At 41.3% G+C, this 22,225-nt stretch overlaps 1 protein-coding gene across 2 annotated transcripts in view; it reads left to right on the plus strand.

Annotated features, from left to right (window-relative positions):
- Window positions 1-20,802, plus strand: part of LOC133953700 (protein kinase C beta type) — a 30,969-nt gene extending 10,167 nt beyond the window's left edge. The window contains exons 3-17 of one of the 2 annotated variants that reach the window (XM_062387753.1): window positions 2,456-2,538; window positions 4,592-4,703; window positions 9,450-9,578; window positions 10,057-10,213; window positions 10,493-10,627; window positions 10,711-10,807; window positions 11,358-11,501; window positions 11,583-11,756; window positions 11,838-11,929; window positions 12,635-12,697; window positions 12,795-12,933; window positions 13,032-13,112; window positions 13,190-13,297; window positions 13,736-13,876; window positions 18,115-20,802. In XM_062387753.1, the coding sequence (XP_062243737.1) occupies window positions 2,456-2,538; window positions 4,592-4,703; window positions 9,450-9,578; window positions 10,057-10,213; window positions 10,493-10,627; window positions 10,711-10,807; window positions 11,358-11,501; window positions 11,583-11,756; window positions 11,838-11,929; window positions 12,635-12,697; window positions 12,795-12,933; window positions 13,032-13,112; window positions 13,190-13,297; window positions 13,736-13,876; window positions 18,115-18,267 (1,808 nt within the window). In that variant the 3' untranslated portion in view covers window positions 18,268-20,802. Of the gene's footprint in view, window positions 1-2,455; window positions 2,539-4,591; window positions 4,704-9,449; window positions 9,579-10,056; window positions 10,214-10,492; window positions 10,628-10,710; window positions 10,808-11,357; window positions 11,502-11,582; window positions 11,757-11,837; window positions 11,930-12,634; window positions 12,698-12,794; window positions 12,934-13,031; window positions 13,113-13,189; window positions 13,298-13,735; window positions 13,877-14,333; window positions 16,605-18,114 lie in introns of those variants that run through there. The other variant, XM_062387752.1, reaches the window with a different exon arrangement.
- Window positions 20,803-22,225: the final 1,423 nt, after the last annotated feature.

The raw sequence follows: 22,225 nt of genomic DNA on the forward strand, positions 1-22,225 counted from the left end.
AGGTCGCTGGTTCGATTCCTTGCGGTGACAATACAACATACCTGCCAGGACAATACCCGGATCTGTTACAAAGAGCACTCTCCCTACCCCCTGAGCAAGGCACCCTACTCCCCCAACATCTGCTCCCCGGGCGCTGTGAATGGCTGCCCACTGCTCTGTGATCAATCTGCTGATTCTTCTCTCAATCAATCGTTTGGTGCCTAAAATGTCAATATTGAAGAATGTCAACCACAATTTCCAAAAGCCAAAGTAATGACTTCTTGTGACATGTTCTTAAAAAAAGGTACAAAATCTAAACGTATTCAGTCTATAAACATGTAAAACAGGGAAAAGAACCAAATTAAATCTGTGATTAATCTTCCATTTGAAAACATATGATTTCATATTTTACTTTTTCACTTTGCTTCCAACCGCCTGTGGCTGTAGCGTGAATTAATCTCTCAGAATCATTACTACTGATCATTTATCATACACTTGCAGTTATGTCATGTGAACCGTCTCAAGCCAACAAGTGACTGCAGGTTTTCAAGTGTTGTTTTTTCCCACATCTGAAATGGGGGAAGTTGCTCAAAGTTAAATGAAACCTCAGAGCCAATTCATTTGTTTTGTAAGACTCGGCAGCCTGTCTGAACTTTAATCTCACACACACACACACACACACACACACACACACACACACACACACACACACACACACACACACACACACACACACACACACACACACACACACTTAGCTGTGGACAATGACGCAGGCAAAGATAAATTCTGATGCTTCAGCGAAGAAATGATTAAACTCAGGACTCTTCAACCAGCAATTTGAATCAACCACTTGAAGAGAACAGGCCCAGACTTCCTCTTCATCATGTAAATTACATGTGGAAACCACTGAAGACTCAAACTGACCATTGTTCCACTCTGAGATGTAGTTGTTGATTGTCGTCCTGGTAACCCGTGGTCGACTGTGTCTGTATTAGGTTTTTATTCTTTCACTTTTATCTTTAATTATCTCGGCCAAGGTGGTTCTGTTTTCACCAGTGTTTGTCTGTTTGTTTGTAAGTTAGCAGGATTTCTAAAAACAACTACGGAACCGATTTCCATGAACATTTTGTGGAGCTGTGGGGATGTGACCCAAGAAAGAACCCATTACATTACATTTTGGAGAGGATTCAGATAAAGGGGGCAGCGCTCGGTGAAGGTTCCCGGTTCTGAGTCAGTGAGGAGTTTGCATGTTCTCCTCGTGTCAGTGGGAGTTTTCTACTATCATAAGACCTGTTGATTGGGGTCAAGTTAATTGGAGACTGTAAAGTGTGAATAGTTGTTTGTCTCTGTATGTATTGAGCAGGATTACACACAAACTACTGGACCGTTCTTATTGAAACTTGGTGGAAGGATTTGTTCTGAAGGATGTGAACACTTTGTCTTTTGGAGCAGATCCAGGATATTATTGCGAGATCGAGAGTTTTTAGACATTTTTGTGAATTTCTTTAGAAATAATGGCGAGATCTTGATGTGGTCATTGTCATTGTGTTCAAGCGTTGGGTCATTGCTCTTTCTGAGTCTTCTAGTTTTATGTTCTTGTTTTTTTGTTTGGCACGCTCTGAATTTTATTTCTGTGAAAGATGCTACAGCAAATAAATGGATTATTATTACTTTGAGTTAATTGTAAAGTAAATCCAGCGTTGTCCCATGCATTCAGAACAAAAGTATGTGTTAAAGAATCAGTCGTCCAGGTTGTGGTTTCTTCAGGAGCTGCACACAGGTGACTGGATTCCCTTGAGTCTCTTGAGGATGTCTCACGTCTCATCAGAGAGGGTAACACGTCAGTACAGAACTGAGCTGCATGAGAAGTGAAACGTCTTCAAGAGTCAGTCCAGACGCCTTTTTTACAACCATGCACATCTCCTTAAGAACAATGTAGAATTCTCTAAAAGCCTGACTGTCCTTTGTCCATGTTTCCGTCATCATCACCAGCGACTGAGCTTCCGTTTAAGCGTTTTTTTGTCCTTGCAGTTTCCTTGTAAAGTGGACCAGCAGCATCCCTGTACTATATTAGGCGGGGAGTGTGCCGGCTGTTTATTTCAGTCAGTCTGTGCTGAATGATTGAAGCAGTGAGCAGGAACATACAGTCTCATCAGGTGCTTGGCAGGAGGAGCCTGCTGCCATTTGAAGCTGCCAACGTGGGGAAGGTTCCTGCTGCAGCTTGAATCTTCTGGGGTGTGATAATGAGATGTCCCAGCACCACACTGCGGTTAAATCTGAAATCATCTGAACTGAAGCATAAAAACTAAATATAGACGTTGAAAAGCAAAAGACAGGACGAGTGGATCCTCCTGAAATTGGAGGAGCTTATTGTGCAGTGACTAATGTCACATCATTTACATATCGAATCATGTTTTTGTTGATGTTGTGTTGCAGAGTTGATAATGATTTTTTTCTGTCTCTGTCTCCACAGTGTGCTGTTTTGTAGTCCATAAGCGCTGTCATGAGTTTGTCACCTTTTCTTGTCCGGGGGCCGACAAGGGACCAGCGTCAGACGTAAGTGAAAACATGCAAACACAACTCCAACTACTTTCCTTCATTTAATTCTTAGTTTTTTAATCTGTTGTCAGGCTTTAAAAATGTTTTATGGGGATGAACGGTGAAACAGATCCCTCCACTTGTGTTCCTGTTAAATATTCATTGTGCTCATGGTTAGTGATTCTAATGATGCTTGTTAATAACTTTTGCAAGATCAGCACTGTCGCAACTTTGGGTTTGTGTTTGTCGTGTACTTCCATGTGTGTTCTGCTTAATGAATACACATGCACACACATACATTTTTGTTCCTCAGTACAATGAGGACTATGACCCCCTAACCTGCTTCTCAATTCTAGCCTTAGTCTCAACCTACAAACTGTTCTCTGAAGTAGACGTCATATATGTCAATATTACATTTATCTTATATAAAAAGCAGATAAAAAAAACCTGTATCTGCTGTAGAGTCATTAGACCTGGGAGTGAATGCAGATATAGACAAAAGGCCAGATCTTAGTGGTTTAACTGGGTTTATGACCAGTTGAAAAGGGTAGAAATGTCTTCACTAGGATAGCAAAAACACACACACACACGCATCTCATGCACCCCCCCTGTTGACCTTTTGGCTCCAAATCACCCTGAGACATGTCAGTAAGGAGAAAATGTGCTGCCTGGCTGCCTCAGGTTAATGAGCCAATATCTCTCATTGACACACACACACACACACCACACACACCACACACACCATATTCCTTGATGTTAATGAATCTTGATTTCTTCCTTTGTTTTTGTCACCAACGCCTTTTAGTTGTTTCCTATTTTAGTACTTCCTGCAGATTCACTTGCTCCATTTTCTCTCTCACAGCGTTTTGGTTCTTGCTTTATGTTGCAATGGATGATATATTTAAAGAATCAGATAAATCATAAATTCTGTTCACATACATTGATTTGGGATGTCATGGAAAAATATGAAACAGATGAACGAAATAGACAGTTTTGCTTTTGTTGTATTGACATTATTAAAAATAGTTTCTGTGTACACTGCCTTGTTGTTCTGTATGTATGTGTGGCACGTTGGGATGATTCAGGGCAGAGATGTTAAAATGTGTTCAACTTTGACCTGAGCTGAGCTTTATTTCTTAATTTCCTGTAAAGTAACTTTTACAGGAAATCTTGAAATCTCCTGCTAACAACATTACCGTTGATGCTAAATTCAATTCAAAACAACTTTATTTGTCCCTGGAGGGCAATTGTAAGGTGGCGCTAATGCAGAATGGCATGAAGCCTTTTCTTTCTCCTTTGCTTCCACCAAGGAGGTTGTGTTTTCACCTCTGTTTGTTTGTTGATCAGTTGTTAGTCAGCAGAACAAAACCACCTGAGAGGATTTCCATGAAACCTGGTGGAAAGATGTTAATAAATCTTAATGAAAAATCAGGCATATTTAAGGGTCTGACATTTAGTTTGTTAGTTTAGCCTCTAAGTGTTTGCAGTTTGGTGCAGATCCAAATTAAAATCCAGATCTAGTTCATTTAAATAGGGATTATTAAGCGGACCATTGGGCCTCGATGGAGGAATCCAATTCATATATCCAATATATATTATATGATAAACATGATAACGTCTTGTGCTCAAAGCCAGATGCACACAATTTTTTTATGGCAGAGCCCTGACCTCGACCCCATCCATCACCTGAACACCTCTGTAATTAACTGGAACCTGGACTGTGAGTCAGATCCTATCATCTAACATCTGGCAGACCTCTCTGATGGCTGAATGAAAGCAAATCTCTGCAGCCAGGGTCCAAAATGTTGTTGAAAATTCCTCCAAGAAGAGTCGACATTACATGTTTGGATTATGGTTAAGCGCCACTAAAACATTCTGATGAGCACATCCTTTCTTGGGCAGATAGTTAAGGTTTGGAGAAAGAAAACCTGAACCATCTGCTAGGTTAGACTTTAGTAGAAGGGGAGAAGATATCCTGTATGTTATAAATCAGTTTTTAATGAAAACAGGAACTCAACTCTTGATTACTTAAATGAATTGTCTTCTCTGCCCTGTGTTTGTGCCTCTGCAGGATCCTCGGAGTAAACACAAGTTTAAGGTCCACACGTACTCTAGCCCCACCTTCTGTGACCACTGTGGCTCCCTCCTCTATGGGCTGATACACCAGGGCATGAAATGTGACCGTGAGTACAGACACACCTGTTTGTATGTGAGCGCGTGTGTGACAGAGTCTGGGCTATAAGCAGAACTTCTCATTTCGCCTGATTCGTATATATCAGGTTTGAACTTCCACTATTTAGTGTTTAAGTTTAAAACCCCTACAAGTGAAACTGAACCATGGTCATAAAATCGTTTTTTTAAATGTTTTACCTCTTCCTTTTTCTGTTTTTCTGTGTTCATGACAAGTTCTGAAAAATATTCAACTTTGTTACTCTAATCAAATTGTAAGATATATGTGCAACGATGCATCTTTCTGCTTTGATACTTGACCTGCTTAGTTTAAACCATAAACTGTATTTAAAAGTGGATAACTCATCTCCATTTCCTCCTATTGTACAAAAGTTAAGCCAAAATATGCCGGATACAGATGCAGCCATCTTTTGCTGGTAATGCTTGTTCTTTAAAAAAAAAAATCTATAATCCAAATTTTATGTGTTTTATAGTAAGAAATCTCAAATGACACAGATTTGGATATTACACCTAAACATTTCTCTTCTAAAACCTCTGAAACCTTTCTCTCCTTTACTTTATTAGCTTAAAATCTGGCACAGATAATATTCAGATGTTCTGCTATGGTTTGCCAGAGGTTGTGTGCTACATCTACATGATTTCATATCGGATATTCACGCTATAATTGTAAACTTCTGTTTGGCGGAAATCTCACAAGTGTTCCCTTTACATAGATACCAAGTTAATCATGTAGACCCTGTAGCTGCAGAGATGTACAATTTAAATTTTAGGCATGCAACTTTTGAGCAGGAACCTAAGAATAGGGCCTATGTACGAAGAGGATAAGTCACGGACAGCTCTGCTCAAAAGGATGTTGCTCTGAAACTAATGCTATTAATAGTTTTGATCAGTTAACGTCACACAAAGTGCATCAAACTAAAAAACTAAACCAAATTCCTACTTTCTGTGACCACTCTTTGGGTTTAAACGAGCGCCAGTTCCGCTGAGTTCACCTGCACACGTCATTCTCAAGTTACTTGGCAGGTCCGCTGTGAACGTCTGTCTTCCTTCTCTTCATGTCGACCCAGAACGTCTCTGTGATGTTGAGATCAGGGCTCCGCGGGGGGGCGGGCCATCTGTTACAGGACGCAAGATACTGTCGTTGTTTATGACACTGGCTTAATGTCTGAGGCCGTTGTCATGCTGCAGAATATATTTCAGGCTGATCAGACACGTCTCTGATGCCAATGCATGATGGGTAAATAAAATCTAAACAGCTGCAGTGACCAAAATATTTGCACAGTACGTAAATAATTTGTTAACCCTGATAACACACTTGCAAGAGTGAAGGGATTTCTCCTTCTCCTTCTACTTTGTTAGATAATAACGTCTATTAAAAAGTGTGATCTGTATAGTATTGGTATTTTTCATCCTGTATCCACCTTCTTATCAGGTTGTGTGCGTCCTAATAAGTCACAGTCAGTCCTGTGCTGCAGGTTATGTGCCTCATCAAGTCAGTTGTAAAAATAGAATAATGAGCTTTTATTCCACATCCAAACTAACCAGAAACACGGGAGACGCTCCCCAGACACCTGTGATATAAACCTGATGAACGAACACATGTACAGTCTGCAGCACTGATCATCTCAGTCAGTCTCGTCTGAAGCGTCTTTCATCAAACTCCAGTTTGTTTCACAGCTCATTAACTCCACATTAAATCTTCACCAACTGAAGTAAATCTGTAAAACACAGTCGGCTATTTATTATTCAATAACATTGGAGATGATGCGATTTGTCTGCTGGTAAAAAAAACACATGTTTGTTGTATTTAATGCAAAAGAAAAAAGGTTTAACACACAAATATTTTACTTTATTTCATGGTGTAAGTCATTTTGGCCAGATGCAGCCAGTTCACTGAATCTACATCTTTCTCTTAATTTCTGAAAAATCTGACTTTTTGCTACTTTTACTTTTATTATTACTGTATTTATTTATTTTAAATGATGTTATTTGACTTCCTCTTCGCACTGATATGTTTATATATTTGTTGAATTAAGAACACAGTGGTCTTTAATCTCAGGATCCAGTCCCTCTTTTGTTCTCTTTGGTTCTTTAGGAATTTACAGCGAGGTCACAAAATTCTTTATACCAAGATGTGATATGTTGTTCTGCCGCATCAGGCACTTTTTTTTTTATATCTGGGTCGTCCTTCAGTGTGGATAATATCTGTACCAGTGTCTCAATGTAAAGTAACATGAATAAATGATGTGTTCAGTGCACTAACTAATGGAGATTAATCAGAATAAGGTTATTGACAGGACCTCAGTACCACTCACTGATCTGAGTGGAGGCAAACATCGTCCATCAGAGCAGGCTGACACCAAGTGGACAGACTGTGCAATTACATCACATCTTTCGTTTTACAGTTGAACATAAGGAAATATATGTATTACATGCTTGTTTTTTGAGGCTTGTGCAGCTTAACTCACTGCTGTACTGTGCATATGAATCTAAAACAAAGTCAGAGTTTTTAAGTAACGCTTTATTTGGTTTTAAACAATGACGGCCAACTTGGGCTACTGTAAAAAACACAGAGGAACTTCAGCAATAGAACAAAGAAAAAACAAATGCACATGTGAACATGCACAATGAAAAATACAGTAGATTAAAACTGTGAAAATAATAATAATCTAGAAAATCCAATTTGAGTGAAGGGGTCCAGGGCCACAGGAATATGCAGCATGTATTACGAATACAGTTAAAATGAATATAAAAGAGCTGTTACTTGATTAAGAGACGTTTCAAGGGCTTTTAATGTGACTTAGGTACTTGTGTCACTAACTAAGTCCCATTTTCAAGGCCTGCTCTTTAAGGACGAACAAATGGACCAGTGTCCGATGGGATAAATGCAGTTTACAAGATTTTTTTTACTTAAGATCTTTAAGTTCTTATCTGTCACGCAACCATCCAGAAGGCGTCTGATTGGTCCCGAATTCTTTCCTGCAGCTTCACATCAGTTTGTAATGCACGACCTGATAAATAACAGCTGCATGTATCTGTTGCTGTCTTTTTGAAAGCACATCACTTTTTCCACTCAAGCAGTGCTGTCCTGAAGTCAAGCTTAAGTCCAGCTTATTTTACCTCAACGCAACTTCCAAAATAAAGTCATTTTCATCACTTGCTGATTTACAAAAGGTTGCTTTCATATCCTATTGATGCACTTTACTCTCCATAAAGGCTTAGTGCTGCTGCCCGGCTCATCACTGGCACAAATACAAATGACCATATCACCCGTGTGCTCGCCTCCATACGCTGGCTCCCTGTTAAATGTCATATTGATTTTGAAATTCTATTGCTGTTAATGCCTTAAATGGCCTTGCACCCAAAAACCTTTCAGATTTATTGACCTGCTATCTCCCGTGTCGACCACTAAGATCCTCGGATGGCGCCCTGCTGGTGACTCCCTGGTCTCAGGGTGACCCAGCCTTTGTTATCAGAGCCCCCCCCCCCATTATTGAATTTGCTTTAAAACCCTTGTTAAAACGTTTGATTTTATTAAAACTTTTGCATACGAATCACATTAGCTTGTTTTTACCCTGACTACTCCTACTTATTTATGTATATAATTCTATCTGCTTGTGTTCTATTTTTAACATTGTAAAGAAAAGTGATGTATAAATAAATAAAAGGTATTGGTGGTGTCAGGTTCTGCAGCATAGAGATAGGGAGGTGGCTCCCTGACCTCTGGCTCCATCAGTAACTTAATGTCTTCAAAAAATATAAAATCTATTCTGGCAAGTGAATTCTCATCGGTTTTGCATCGATTATCGCGATTTCTGATTTTAAAGATCACTCCTTGCAGTCAACACTCTTCATCTCAGATACATTTAGTGGTTTGTGCTCCCTCTTCTCGATAGATCTCGATTTTCCTGTAGTCGCTCCAGCAGTTAAACACATAAAGATCTGTTTCCTGTCGCTGGGGAAGTACCACTGAGCCTTTGAAAACAGTTGTGTAATGTCTCCCGCAGCTCTGCAGAGTCTTCTTTGAAGTCTGGAAAGTAAATTAGCCGAGTCATATCATCAGGGGTTTCTGTCGGCTTAAGGAAAGCCTGTGTTACAAACTGAGGTTATGGAATTTGAAAGATGTGGCAGGCGGGGGAGGCTTTAATGAATACGATGACAGAGCACTGTGTTTACATTATGGGAAGAGAGAGTCACAGTATTTCTAGGACTTTTAAATCTTCTCCACTCAGTGACAAACAGTGGCCAGAGGCTTCGTGCTTTCAGGTTCCCTTTCTTTTGAACTGTATATATCAACAACACCTTGAAGGAATTTCTTTAAATTTGGTACCAATGATGAGTCACACTGAAGGATGTTCTGATCCGATGTTGGTGGTCCAAGGTCAAGGTTGCTGTGACCTCCTTTTTTGACCTTAGAACATCTCAGTAGCACCTTTTTAAATGAATTCACTTGGTTTCAGAGATTGACTAGTTCAATTTTAGTATTTATTTTATTTATTTGGGTGGTCAAAGGTCAAAGGTCATGGTGACCGTACATGAATTTGGAGAAAATGTAGGTAGACTGAAACGGCCCTGATTGGCAGAGTCATACAACCACGGGTCAGTAATTGTAGTTTAATTAGTTTGTTTTACATTTGGTTATGGTCTGGTAATGCAGAAGCATGTTCCGTACAGATTTTGAGTCAAACTTGCAATTGTTTCTTAATTTGACTTGTGCGTTTTTGTGTGTCTGTGTTAAGACTGTATGATGAACATCCACAAGCGGTGTGTGGCCAACGTCCCGAGTTTGTGTGGGACAGATCACACCGAGAGGAGAGGACGCATCCAGATCACTGCCCAGATCACTGAGGACACACTCACCGTCAGCAGTGAGTGCTCTCTCTCTCTCTCTCTCTCTCTCTCTCTCTCTCTCTCTCTCTCTCTCTCTCTCTCTCTCTCTCTCTCTCTGTTTGCCTCTTTTACACACGCTTTTCCCCCCCCTCTCGCACACACACACAATGAGAGAGCAAGAGAACAGCTCCCAAAGCTCTTTATAAGCCAAAGAGTAAAACTGGAAAGTCCATTAGTCGATCAATGATCCAACGATTGACCCACATCACCACTGGGAGGTGCATCCATGTGCTAGCAGGCTCTCTCTCTCTCTCTCAGACAGCTTTTGGATTGATTATGGAAGATAAACTAAACTGTCGTTAAGTGTTGTCAAATGTAGCCAGAGTTATTTAGGGCAGAGACTTCACCTCCTGCCGTCCTCTGCGAAGGACAAACTCCACTGTGATGTTTTCTTCTTCGTCTTCTTCTTCTGACACTTATTTTTATCCTTGTCTTCGACCTTCCTCCCCCCGACAGTCAAAGAGGCTAGGAACCTGGTGCCCATGGACCCCAACGGCCTGTCAGACCCTTACGTCAAACTCAAACTGATCCCAGACCCCAAGAGTGAGAGCAAGCAGAAGACCAAGACCATCAAGTGTTGCCTCAACCCCACCTGGAACGAGAGCTTCACATTGTGAGACTTCACTCCTTCTGCTATGATTTTCTGCTTTAGTTTTAGTAGGAGCTCGTGCGAGTGACCCTGTCCTCGTTCTTTTTTTTGTATTGCTTTTGCTTGTTGATATTCAGGCTGTTCCAGAATATTGTGACTGCTGGGAAATGCGCAGGAATGAAAATATGTCAAATGTGGAGGCATTTACCAGAATAAATAAAGAGAGATGTCAAGGATCATTTTTTTAATCTGTTTTCGCCTCTTTCATCTGACTGCCCCTCCTCTTTTCCTCCAATTTCTTAGCAAACTAAAAGAAAGTGACAAGGACCGCCGTCTGTCGGTGGAGATCTGGGACTGGGATTTGACCAGTAGGAACGACTTCATGGGATCCCTGTCCTTTGGGATCTCAGAACTACAAAAACTAGGGGTAGATGGATGGTAAGACGTCAGGTTGAAGAAAGGAGAGATGGAGGAGAAGTAGGAAAATGTTGAAATTTAAAGCTGGCTCTGTTTCCGTTCAGGTTTAAGCTGCTGTCCCAGGAGGAAGGAGAATACTTTAATGTTCCTGTTCAGGCGGAGGGAGAGGAAGGCAACGAGGAGCTTCGACAAAAGTTTGAGGTGAGTGATCCAGTTCAGACCTGGTATTAACTAGTGATGTGATCTCAAGTGGTCAGCGCTAAGGTCAGGTGTGAACGCACTCAAATCTGTGTTCAATGCGTCCTGAGATCCGATCACTCAGACCACATTGGAAGTTGGTCTGGGAAATGAAGGTGACATCCTCTGAGCCACCACACTTTCACTCTTCTAAAATCTGTCAAATCCTCCTCGATAGCCAAGCTGCATGAGATTCATTCTGTCTCTCCTGAGTCCACTCGCTCTCTTTCTCTCTCGTGTGCGCCAACACACACTCACACACACACACACACACACACTCACACACACTCACACATCAGCGCTTCCCACAGAATTAATTAAATCTATGGCGGTAGCAGGGGACCATGTGAGAGAAAGTACTTAACGCTGTCCACTTGTGATCACATCTCTCAGGACAGATGTTAATAACAGGGTCAGAGACCTCAAATGAGGATTGGTTTTATTTGTGCAGTCCTTTTTTTCTAACATAATCCCCTTATGTTCGTGCCTTGCCTGTAATTCCCTCTCTCCGTAGAGAGCCAGGGTTGGTCCAGGCAAGCCCACAGACTCGTCGTCCTCCTCCTCGATGTATAAGTATGACAGCAATGGCAATCAGGACCGTGTCAAGCTCTCAGACTTCAACTTCATCATGGTTCTCGGAAAAGGCAGCTTCGGCAAGGTGATGCTTTGTGATGGAAAATGTGAACAAACGGCTGCTAAAGACATGAAATGACATGAAACTCTTCCCTCACCTCGTCAGGTGATGCTGGCTGAAAGGAAGGGTACGGACGAGTTGTATGCCATCAAGATCCTGAAGAAGGATGTGGTGATCCAGGACGATGACGTGGAGTGCACCATGGTGGAGAAGAGAGTCCTCGCTCTGGCGGGGAAACCACCTTTCCTCACTCAGCTGCACTCATGTTTCCAGACCATGGTAGAGCACATCATGCAGACACATGTATCCCTGATCTTCACTCTCCTCTCCTTCCTCACACCTTCATCTTTGTACCCCTAGGACCGATTGTATTTTGTGATGGAGTATATAAATGGAGGAGACCTCATGTACCAGATCCAACAGGTCGGCAAGTTCAAGGAGCCTCATGCTGTGTGAGTACACACACAGGGAGGAGATGAATAATAGGAAGTTTTATGTGATCATAATAACGTTGTTGAAAGTGGAAATCACAGACTTTTATTTCTTGCAAAGAGTTTTTTGTGCTCCTTGTTTATTTCTTCTTGCTGCTACTTTAGATAAAAGCTTATCAAAATAGAGTTGAACCAGACAGTCACCTTATATTCAATCAAACCCTACCCACTTGCACACACTCATAGGTATAGTCCCTTAAGTAGGTCTGATTTTTTTCTCCCATCAAAGTGATTTCATTATTCCCTGCAAAATCTGTGAAGATTTAAAAAAGAAAACAACAAAAAAAGCTGTTGCTTGCAATGTTAAAGAAAGTTAAGTGAAAATCGGTGGGACGGCCCCCTGATCTGGATCAGCACCAACATTCAACAGGATACTCCCTGACCAGTAGCACATTCTTACAGCAAGTTTTGAAAACAAAGCCTCCTTCAGCTAATAACCTGGTCAGGAGCTGTTTGGTGAAAACATGCAAGAATCCATGAATAATTTAGATGAACATTTAGTGTTTAAAGACCTTTGTTAACAATAAAATGTGTTTTTATTCAGTGTTTCTCAACAAAACTTATTGTGTATCATTGAGGTCTAACAAGTGTTGAATCCCTCATCTATACAGCACTCAACAGATCCATGTCAGTATATTTCCAAAGTGCTGTTTGTCTGTTTCTCAGGTTTTATGCTGCAGAGATCGCCATCGGACTCTTCTTCCTTCACTCCAAAGGCATCGTGTACCGGTGAGTCAGCGTCGGTCTGCCGGTGCCCTTAAAACCATTTCAGAAAAAGTTAGTGTCTTTAAAACTCCTGTGTGTATTTGTACGTGTGTGCTTTCAGGGATCTGAAGCTGGACAACGTGATGCTGGACTCTGAGGGACACATAAAGATCGCCGACTTTGGCATGTGCAAAGAGAACATGTTGGACGGAGTGACCACGAAGACTTTCTGTGGAACACCTGACTACATTGCTCCAGAGGTTTGTTTATTTTTATGTCTCTTTTTTTTCATTCTAATTATTTCCCTTACCCTAACCCTTGTGATTGAGACTCAGGAGTTTATCACTGTGCTTTGTAGATCATAGCCTATCAGCCTTATGGGAAGTCTGTGGACTGGTGGGCCTTCGGAGTGCTGCTGTATGAAATGCTCGCTGGACAGGTTTGTACGCTCTGTTTACTTATTTTGAGGAAACACCAGCACCTGAAAATTGACATGTAATATTTGTGCTCCTCCAGCCGCCTTTTGACGGGGAGGATGAGGATGAGTTGTTCCAGTCGATCATGGAGCATCACGTCTCTTACCCCAAATCCATGTCCAAAGAAGCTGTTGCCATCTGCAAGGGGGTGAGGGCACACACTTGAATAGCACACAGGTCCAATCTAAACCCACTCCCACTGCATACAATCGGGGGTTGAGTTTGAAAATTGTTGGAATCATTTTTGGATTATGTAAGTACACAAATCAGCAAAATATAGGTTTTTAAACATTTTGATGAAGAATTTTTGAATATTATATCTGTAAGGCTCTTATTTATCTGTGGTCCTTGGATAGATGTAATCCTAAAAATTACACGCAACATAATTATTGTACATTTTTTAAGTGTTAAGGAAAATATGCAACACAGAAGCACTAAATAAATACATGGAATACAAATCTTTATCTGAAGCTTTTAGAAATATGAAAAGCAGAAGCTCACACCACACACACACACACACACACACACACACACACACACACGTCCTCGTCCAAACTCTTGTATAGTGTCTGTGTGTGATTTTTAGCTGATGACCAAACACCCAGGTAAGCGTCTGGGCTGTGGTCCAGAGGGCGAGAGAGACATCAAGGAGCACGCCTTCTTCCGTTATATAGACTGGGAAAAACTGGAGAATAAAGAGGTCCAGCCGCCTTTCAAACCTAAAGCTGTGAGTATATTACATATACACACACACATACATACACCTGACATGTATGACCAGAACTTCACTGATTACCCTAAAGATTTGACACTCAATGCACTTAGTGAAACTTTCAAGGTAAGTCCTGGGAACGATTAGCTCGCTCATCCCCCCCGAACCCAACCATCACCTGCCATTGGTCACTGCCCTGACAAATGCAGAGCTGAGATTTGTGAGGGTAGTCACCAATGATGAAGCTGAGATATCACTGGCTCACATATGGACCAATGGAAATCCACAGTCTCGGCTGTGAGCGATTTGATTGGTTAACACCATGTTTTAGTTGTATTTCTCTTTTTTCTCTTTGTCGTTTGTTGTTGTCCTTTTTTTCTCTCCATCCCACATCGAACTCACTCCATCCCCCCCGCATCTCTCTCTCCATCTCTCTCTCTCTCTCTCTCTCTATCTCTCCTCTCCACGGCAGTGTGGGCGTGACGCAGAGAACTTTGATCGCTTTTTCACGCGCCACCCCCCAGAGCTGACCCCCCCAGATCAGGAGCTTATAGCCAACCTGGACCAGGAAGAATTCCAAGGCTTCTCATTTGTTAACCCTGAGTACCCTCACTCAACCCAGTGACCATGCCACATCTCTCTGAGCTGCACTAGCAACCCCCTACACCTCAGAAACATACACACAAATGAGAATAAATGTGAAAGAAAATCTGCAAAAATTCATATCCAGGCTGCGTTCATCCGTGTGAAACCTTGAAGACATAGTTTGGCATTTTGTGAACTACACTTATTTGCTGTCTGTACCAAAGTGAGATGAGTAGGTTGATATCAGTCTCACTTTGGAGACTGAGCTAGAGTCTGGGACTGGTTATCTTAGTTTAGCAAAACAGGCCCAGGAAAACTTAGTGCTCCAAAATATGTTTTGGTTTCATGTTTTTTTGTGCATTCGTCATCTACAACTCTTATCCTTTGAGGGTTGTAGTGGGGACTGGAGCCAATCCCAGCTGACCTTGGTCGAGAGGTGTGGCTCCGACCTTGAACAGTTTGCCATTAATCCGCAGGGCTACAGAGACAAAACAATCATTCACAATCACATTTACACATACGGACAATTTAGAGTCTCATAGTAACATAACCCCGACTTTAGACGGTGGGAGAGACATGAATACCATTTGATTTTGACGTTTCTGGTTTGACTGGTATTCCTGGAATTCCATTGTTTTGTTCCTCTGTGGTGGTTTAATGGCACTGAACTTAAAATGAGCACCAAAAACTGTTTATCTTGACGAGCCAACTTCCTTTCATTCAACAGCGGCAGGTGCTAGTTTGTTAATTGCAGATTTTCGCGAAATTCGATTTTTAAATAAACTTACATGAACTTTACGAGAACCAATTCGCAGTTTCCCCTGTTTTAAAGTGTTTTATGCAAAGCTAGGTTAACTCGGTCCTGACTTTAGCTCCTTACAGAGTGTTATCAATACAATCGTCTAAATCTAAGAAAGAAATCAAATCATTCCTCCAAAATGCCAAACTATTCATGGAACCATGTTCGGATGGAAATGCAGACAGGTGCTCAATGCTAACAATCAGGAGAAACGGTCAGATATCCATGTGTGAAGTTGCCAGTAGGAGGCTAGTCTTGTTTTGGTTGGTTAAACACGTCGTCATGTTACACTGCTGCTCTCATATCAGTTCTGTCTCTAGTGCTGAAGTGTCACTCGCCCCCCCAGCTGCTCAGAGCGGCAGGTTCAGGGCGGGAGACCGACCCCGGGCCGACCTGAACCTGCCCCGTCTCTGTGTCAGCCAGCCCTGTTACTGCATATCGACACCGACGACCTGTCAGTTATATTGATGAGTGTGCTATGACCACATATTCCTACAGTGTAAGTGAAAACTGACCAGATGCTTTTCCTGTGATCGTTTGAGAACCAGTTTCCTGACCTCAACTTTATTTTGTGTCTTTTGGACCATCCGTCAGTGTTGTGGTGAGCTTATCTGAACATTTTTGCTAATTCCATTTTCAACCAGTCGAAGGATCTAAGTATTTCTACGTAGGAGAGTGCAAGTATGCGTCTAGTAAGAGATATTTGACAGAAGGCTCATTACTTTTCTACTGATCCATTGCTGAAAACCTTCACCACATAACACTGTGTTTTTAATGACAGACGACATATCTCTCAGCTTGTACACAACCATTTTTGGAGAATCTCACATATGACGGCGCCGATACAGCTGATGGTTTGTTAGCTCATAGAAACAGGATATCCAAAAGTGCCAAACCATAGGGAATCTGAAGGTGGTGTGAGAGAAAAAGATTGTCCTCAACAACTGTGACGAAGGGCAGCCATCTTGTGCCATTTTGCAGTACATGTATAATTATTAAAGTATTAGAATATGCATTATAGCTGTATGTGTTCTCAAACAATACAATACCCTTCGGAGAATCATTTTCATACATGAAATGAATTGTCTGAGAGGACGAGTGTTTCATTGTGAGTCAGGTTGTATTTTCTTTTTTTTGTAACTGTGTAACGATGCAAGGTAGTGATGTGTCAAATCTTGTTGTTTGAGCTCGTATCAAAAGGTGGGGGGGGGGGGCAGCATGTAGACGTCAAAGATTTCTGTTGTATAAAGACGATTCTGCCAGACGAAGGAAGTGAGCGCTTATTTTGATGATGATGATGATGATGAATCAATTATGGCAAAACGAGAGATATAACAGAATAAAGAGATATATATACTGTATCGGAGAGATGTTTGGATAACTTGTTCTGGATGAGAGAGATGCTTCTGTGGATTGTGTAATTGTCCTGTATGACTGGTAACTGATAATATTCTCACTGGTGCCTACCAGACTACATGTGCTGTGACCGCTGTGTTACTGCTGCTGCACCCGAAATAAAGAAACTGCACTTACCTACAATTATTTGGTTGCTCGTCGAGAGTTCGATGAGAAAATTGATTCCACTCTCATATCATATATTTGCTATACGAATAAAGATTATTATTGTTGTTATTATCATATCATTAATCTAACTTATACACACACAAGCCTCATACACAAAGCTGAGCAGAATTAGTGGTGAGTACTGGGACCAGTGGTAGAGCTGGGAAAGTTTGCAGCCCCTCCTCGTTTCAGCCTGAAGCCCCTGTGATGAGACGGAAGGAGGAGGTAGGAAACCAAACGCTTTGTGTGATGTGTGTGATGTGTGTGATGTGTGTGATGTGTGTGATTCATGTGTCTTGCCTGGGGCTCACTGCTTCACTTCCCTGTGTGAAATCCTTTCCGGTTGTGGTCTGGTGTGCAGCTGGTCTGTTTTTATATCGACCCTCGTCTGTTCTGTACCGGAACGTTTCCTCTCTCTGGCTTCGGAAGTTTGTCTTGGATCTTTCTGCATCTGTGCTGTTGATATGTTTCGGGTGGGTCTCTTCCATTTTTTTTTTTTTTGACTGTCGCTGGGGTTGTCGGCCGGGTGTGTTTGTTCTTTGTTGACCTGCAGTCTTGTTTGGAGTCAGTGTGTTTTGCCGAGTCTCGACTTATTGTACCATTAACAGATGATCAGAGGTGCGGACTGACTGGACTGAGACTTCACAAACCCAAAAGACATTGACTCATGAACCCTGGTGGAAGTATCATTAACCACTATAAATATACTTCATTACAAGTGAAATATTTGCCCCGTGAATATAAGTAAAAAAATGAAAGTAAAAATATGCAGTATTCATACTTGCTGTTTGTGATTTCCTGATTCTTAATCCTCTAGATTCAGAATAACTTGATTTCCTCCCCTAATTCTAAAGATTAAAGCTGCACTCACCAATATGTTTTATTTATAACATTTTAAATTTAACTTTCACCATTTTTCAACTTATTCCATTAAAGGAATAAGTTGAATGTGACAAAATGCTGCATTCATAAAGCAGTTTTTAGCTTGACGTTGACTACACGTGAATATATTTAGTTTGAGGAAAGGGTTATAACAATTTGTTTATGCTTTGAAACACAAACCTTCGGACGTTGGACGGACTTGAGACTTTGTCCACCTCTGCCGACGACCAAAAATCTGTCCTTGTTTGCTGAAACACTCAACCTCCCTCGCCTCCTCCTCTATTCTTCATCTTTGTGCTTCCACGCCACTTGTCCTTCCTGCTCGTTGTCGACCTCGTCCTTAAACGCTGCACAAATACTCTAGAACCGTATTTCTTACTCAACGTCTCTCTTCCCCTCCCCCCCCCCCTTTTCTCCACGGCAGAAATCTCGCTCCGACGTCGGCAACTTCGACAAGGAGTTCACCAAGATGGCGGTGGAGCTGACGCCCACGGACAAGCTCTTCATCATGAACCTGGACCAGAACGAGTTTCAGGGCTTCTCTTACACCAACCCTGAATTTATTATACAAGTCTGACGACTTCCTGCTGGTTAGACGCAGCCCAGACAAGACTTTTCTCAGATCCGTGCAGCCCAGTTACATTTCACCAAAGAGTCGTCAAGCATCTCATTGGCCCCGGCTGGACTCAAACCCCTCAAACACAAAGACACACACACACATAAAAACACACATAAACTGGGCAATAACCTTTGAAACTTCACTGGCTACATAATCCCTCCTACAAGCAGAGGAATTAAATGTTTCTATCCGCTGGTTGTTCGCATTGGGACTGACTTCGTCCACCACATGGTAATAATGGTCAAATACCTGAACACTTGTGTAGTATTCATGGGACCTCGTGGTGAACACGTCAATACAGGGGCTGACGAGCAGCAGTCACAGCGAATGAGTAGCTGTCTATGTGGGCTATCGATCCACAGCAGCGCGTCTTTGTATACTTGATTTCCCTCTCTTCAGCCTGTAAAGGTTGCGTCATGAACATTCCATGATCAATATGTCATGTATGTGCTCACACACACACGTGTCTTTGCAGGCTGCAGTTCAGAGGGAAGGAAGGTTTCGAACTATCAAAGTCCAAAGGCCCTGTTCTTCAAAGGTGGTTTAACTAAATCAGGCTAAATTGATACAGTTTTAATCTCATCCAGCTAATTTGGTTCTTTGAAAGCGGTTTCAGGATTGACTGGTTCATCTTCGTGCCGGCAGCTGCGTGAGAAAGCTGAGTTGGGAGATGTAACAGTTCTTTGACAAAACGTCTTAAAACACTTAGTCCTTATATACTTTTGTTAATTTGTGTACGTACATTATCCTAAATATTTCCAACCATGTTGGGAGAAATCAGGATTTTTCTGAATAAAGTCATATCCCCTTTGCTCGTATTAGTTTCGGGGCTAACGACGTATGACGAGGGAAAAACGCGCTGCTAGCACGTTAGCACTTTGTCTTGGTCAGTCGTAATCGATCATGATTATTCATTGCCCTATGCTGCGTGATATGAACTCAACTTAATACATCAGAACATGATTTTGTGCCTGATTCAACTCAGGTAGATTTATATCGGCAGTCGTGGTGAAGACAATTCCCATGATCCCATGCTGCTTGACGATGTCCTCAAACTATAGGCCTTTTATTATTGTTTTCATCGAAAGACCCCTAGTGGCTGACGCTGCAAAATAAGCCCAACCGAGGCAAAGCCTCTTGTTTGTGGGTCCATCCATTGTCTATACTGGTTAACGTTTGAGGGGGAGCTGGAGCCAATCCCTTCTGACACTGGGCGAGAGGCACTTTGGACAGGTCGCCAGGGCTGATGTACAGATCTATCTATCTTAAATTAAGAGTCTTCAATTAAGCGAAGTTCTTGCATTTCACTGGTGTTTACTTGTCTCATTTAACTCAATGTGTGGAAACCCTTTGGAGCGTCATGCAGAACAGGTCTGTTGGATCATCAGCTGGGAGGTTCTCTGACTTTCAAAGATCCCTAGAGAAAGACCTAAATGTTTTCCATGTGCAGGGACCTCATTTATAACCTTGTGGCTAAGTTGGTCCTGAACTTAATCTCAAGCACGTCTCGTCTTCCAAATTGATGCAAAAGAAAACCAACTAAAAAATATTTTTAAATGTCTCCGTCTCTTGCTTAATCTCTTTCTCCTTTCTCTAAGGCACTGTGTATACAGTGGGTCAGTGCTGTGTAGGCCTCTACAGTCTTTGTGGTGCAGCTCCTCTATGCATGCCATATCTGTTGGTACCGTAGTTCTTTAAGATTTGTGTTATAATGACGCCACAGGGGGGGGAAGGGGGGGAACTCCTGGTGTCTTGAATTTTATCGATGCAAGTCAGTTTTGGAATATCCACGCTCAACCTCAAGTTTCAGTTTCCATTCCGAATGCTGTGTATGCTGTGTCTAATAATGTGGAAATGTGCGTGGCTGAACGAGTTTGCTTTACAAAGGACGGAGCAAAGACTGTGTGTCCGTCTGTGAAATGAACATATAAATTTGATGTAATAATTCTGTATGACTTGTGTTTCAGTGTAAGTTGTAAATAGGAACGGGATGTAGAGCTAGAAGTGTATTCGCTACTCTTCCTCATCACAGCCACCCCCCCCCCCCTCGTTTCTGCTCTTCACCCCTGCCAGTGTCCCTTGCCTTCATTTTTTTTTTACTTTGTTTTCCCATTTTATTTCTGCTCCTCTTCCTCTTCTCCTTCCCTATACCTCTTCATTTGATCTCTCCTTCTTTCGTTGTCTTTCTCTACTCCCCACTTTTCTCCAGCTGGCATTCACATGGATATAGTTTTAGAGAGAAGGAACTGGGAAATGAGATCAGTAAAACAAGAGGGAGAAGGGGAAAAGAGGGGAGAATAAAGTGTTTACTATGCAAAAGGAAGGAAGAGAAGAAGAGGACGATGATGAGGGCAACTTTTATAAAGCAAACCGAAGAAACGGTGTGACAGGACAGAATTCATGTGTTGCATGCGCCGTCCTTACCTGCGCGTGAGAAACACCTCCTGTATAACACCAACATTCAAATAAATGATCATGATACCATTTCAGTAACTCAGGCTCCTGTTTCTTACTTTCAAGGGTTATATACATTATGTGTGTTGATATATATGTATACACACACATATCATTTAAAGGTACTAATACCATACTTTAAAAAAGCTTTAATACAAGAAAAATAAATGTAAATAGAAAGAAATGTGCAATATATGGTATAATTTATGAACTGTCTGCTACGGTAGTTTTGCTCTTCATAGCAACATCATGTGGGTTTTTCTTAGATAGGCAGCCATATTTTGTATTTTGATTGCTTTTGCTTCTTCATACATGCTTATCCACTTTATATTCAAAGCCTTAAATATTAAAAAATCTCATTCCTTTTTATCATTCAGATGCAGGGGCCTCACTCTCCTTTCGTATTTGCTGGTGGATGTAATCCTGATGAGGACATTAATATGAAAAACATGCAATGAATAAACAGGAAGGATATCAGCCATAAAGCTCCTCATGACTAGTCCTTATAATATTTATGGATTTAAGTTATTCAAAGTGTTTAAAATGTGCTTAAGTGTTTATTTATTTGAGAAAACAATTACATTAAATAAAAAATAACCAATTTTGAGGGAAATAGCGTACTTCTACATCTGTACTTCTTCTATAAAGAAAAATAGAAGTATCCAGAAAAATCCAGAGATTCACTGATCTACTATTTTTTATAAAGTTACAAAAATTGTACTGTCACAATGTGATATGTATTTATTTAATTAGCAGTATTGAAATATGAAACTCCAAATATGGCATAAAAATAAATCACATTTCTCCACCAAGGCTCAACAATCTCCGAATGTTTAATCAAACTCCACCAAATACATTCAGACATTCATAGATATCAGTTCCCTGAATGTTCTAAGATGGGAAAATTAGGGAAATATCAAAAAACTCCTCATCTCACATTGTTAAAGAGAGTTAAGCGTCCACAAGCAATTAGGCAACTGATCAAACAACTGATTAACCAACTATCCAACAACGCCAATCAAACAGCCAACTAATCACCCCACCAGCAATTACAAACAACCAATTAACCAACCAACCAACAATGACAACCGACTAATCAACAAACCAACCTATCAATAACCCCAACTAACACCAGCCTGCCCCAAGTTCCAACCAACCAACACAACTGGGTCAGTTATTATTATTGATCAGTTCTAGTGTAACTTGTAGACTTTTAAGTAAAGTAATTTCCTAAGATAATTTAGCATATTTTACTTTGTGTAAACATTTTAAATACTTATTTCCTCCTGCCTGTATGTGTCTGTTTAATCTTATCTTCAGGTGTTTCCGTTTTTCTGGTCACTTCGGTGAACATTGACACTACTGTGCTGCTGATGAGCTGGTGGACAACACTGATCCAGCTGTAGGCCACATACACACACACACACACACACACCCACACACACACACACACACACACACA

This window comes from Platichthys flesus, chromosome 5, assembly GCF_949316205.1.
Source record: "Platichthys flesus chromosome 5, fPlaFle2.1, whole genome shotgun sequence".
Lineage (NCBI taxonomy): Eukaryota > Metazoa > Chordata > Actinopteri > Pleuronectiformes > Pleuronectidae > Platichthys > Platichthys flesus.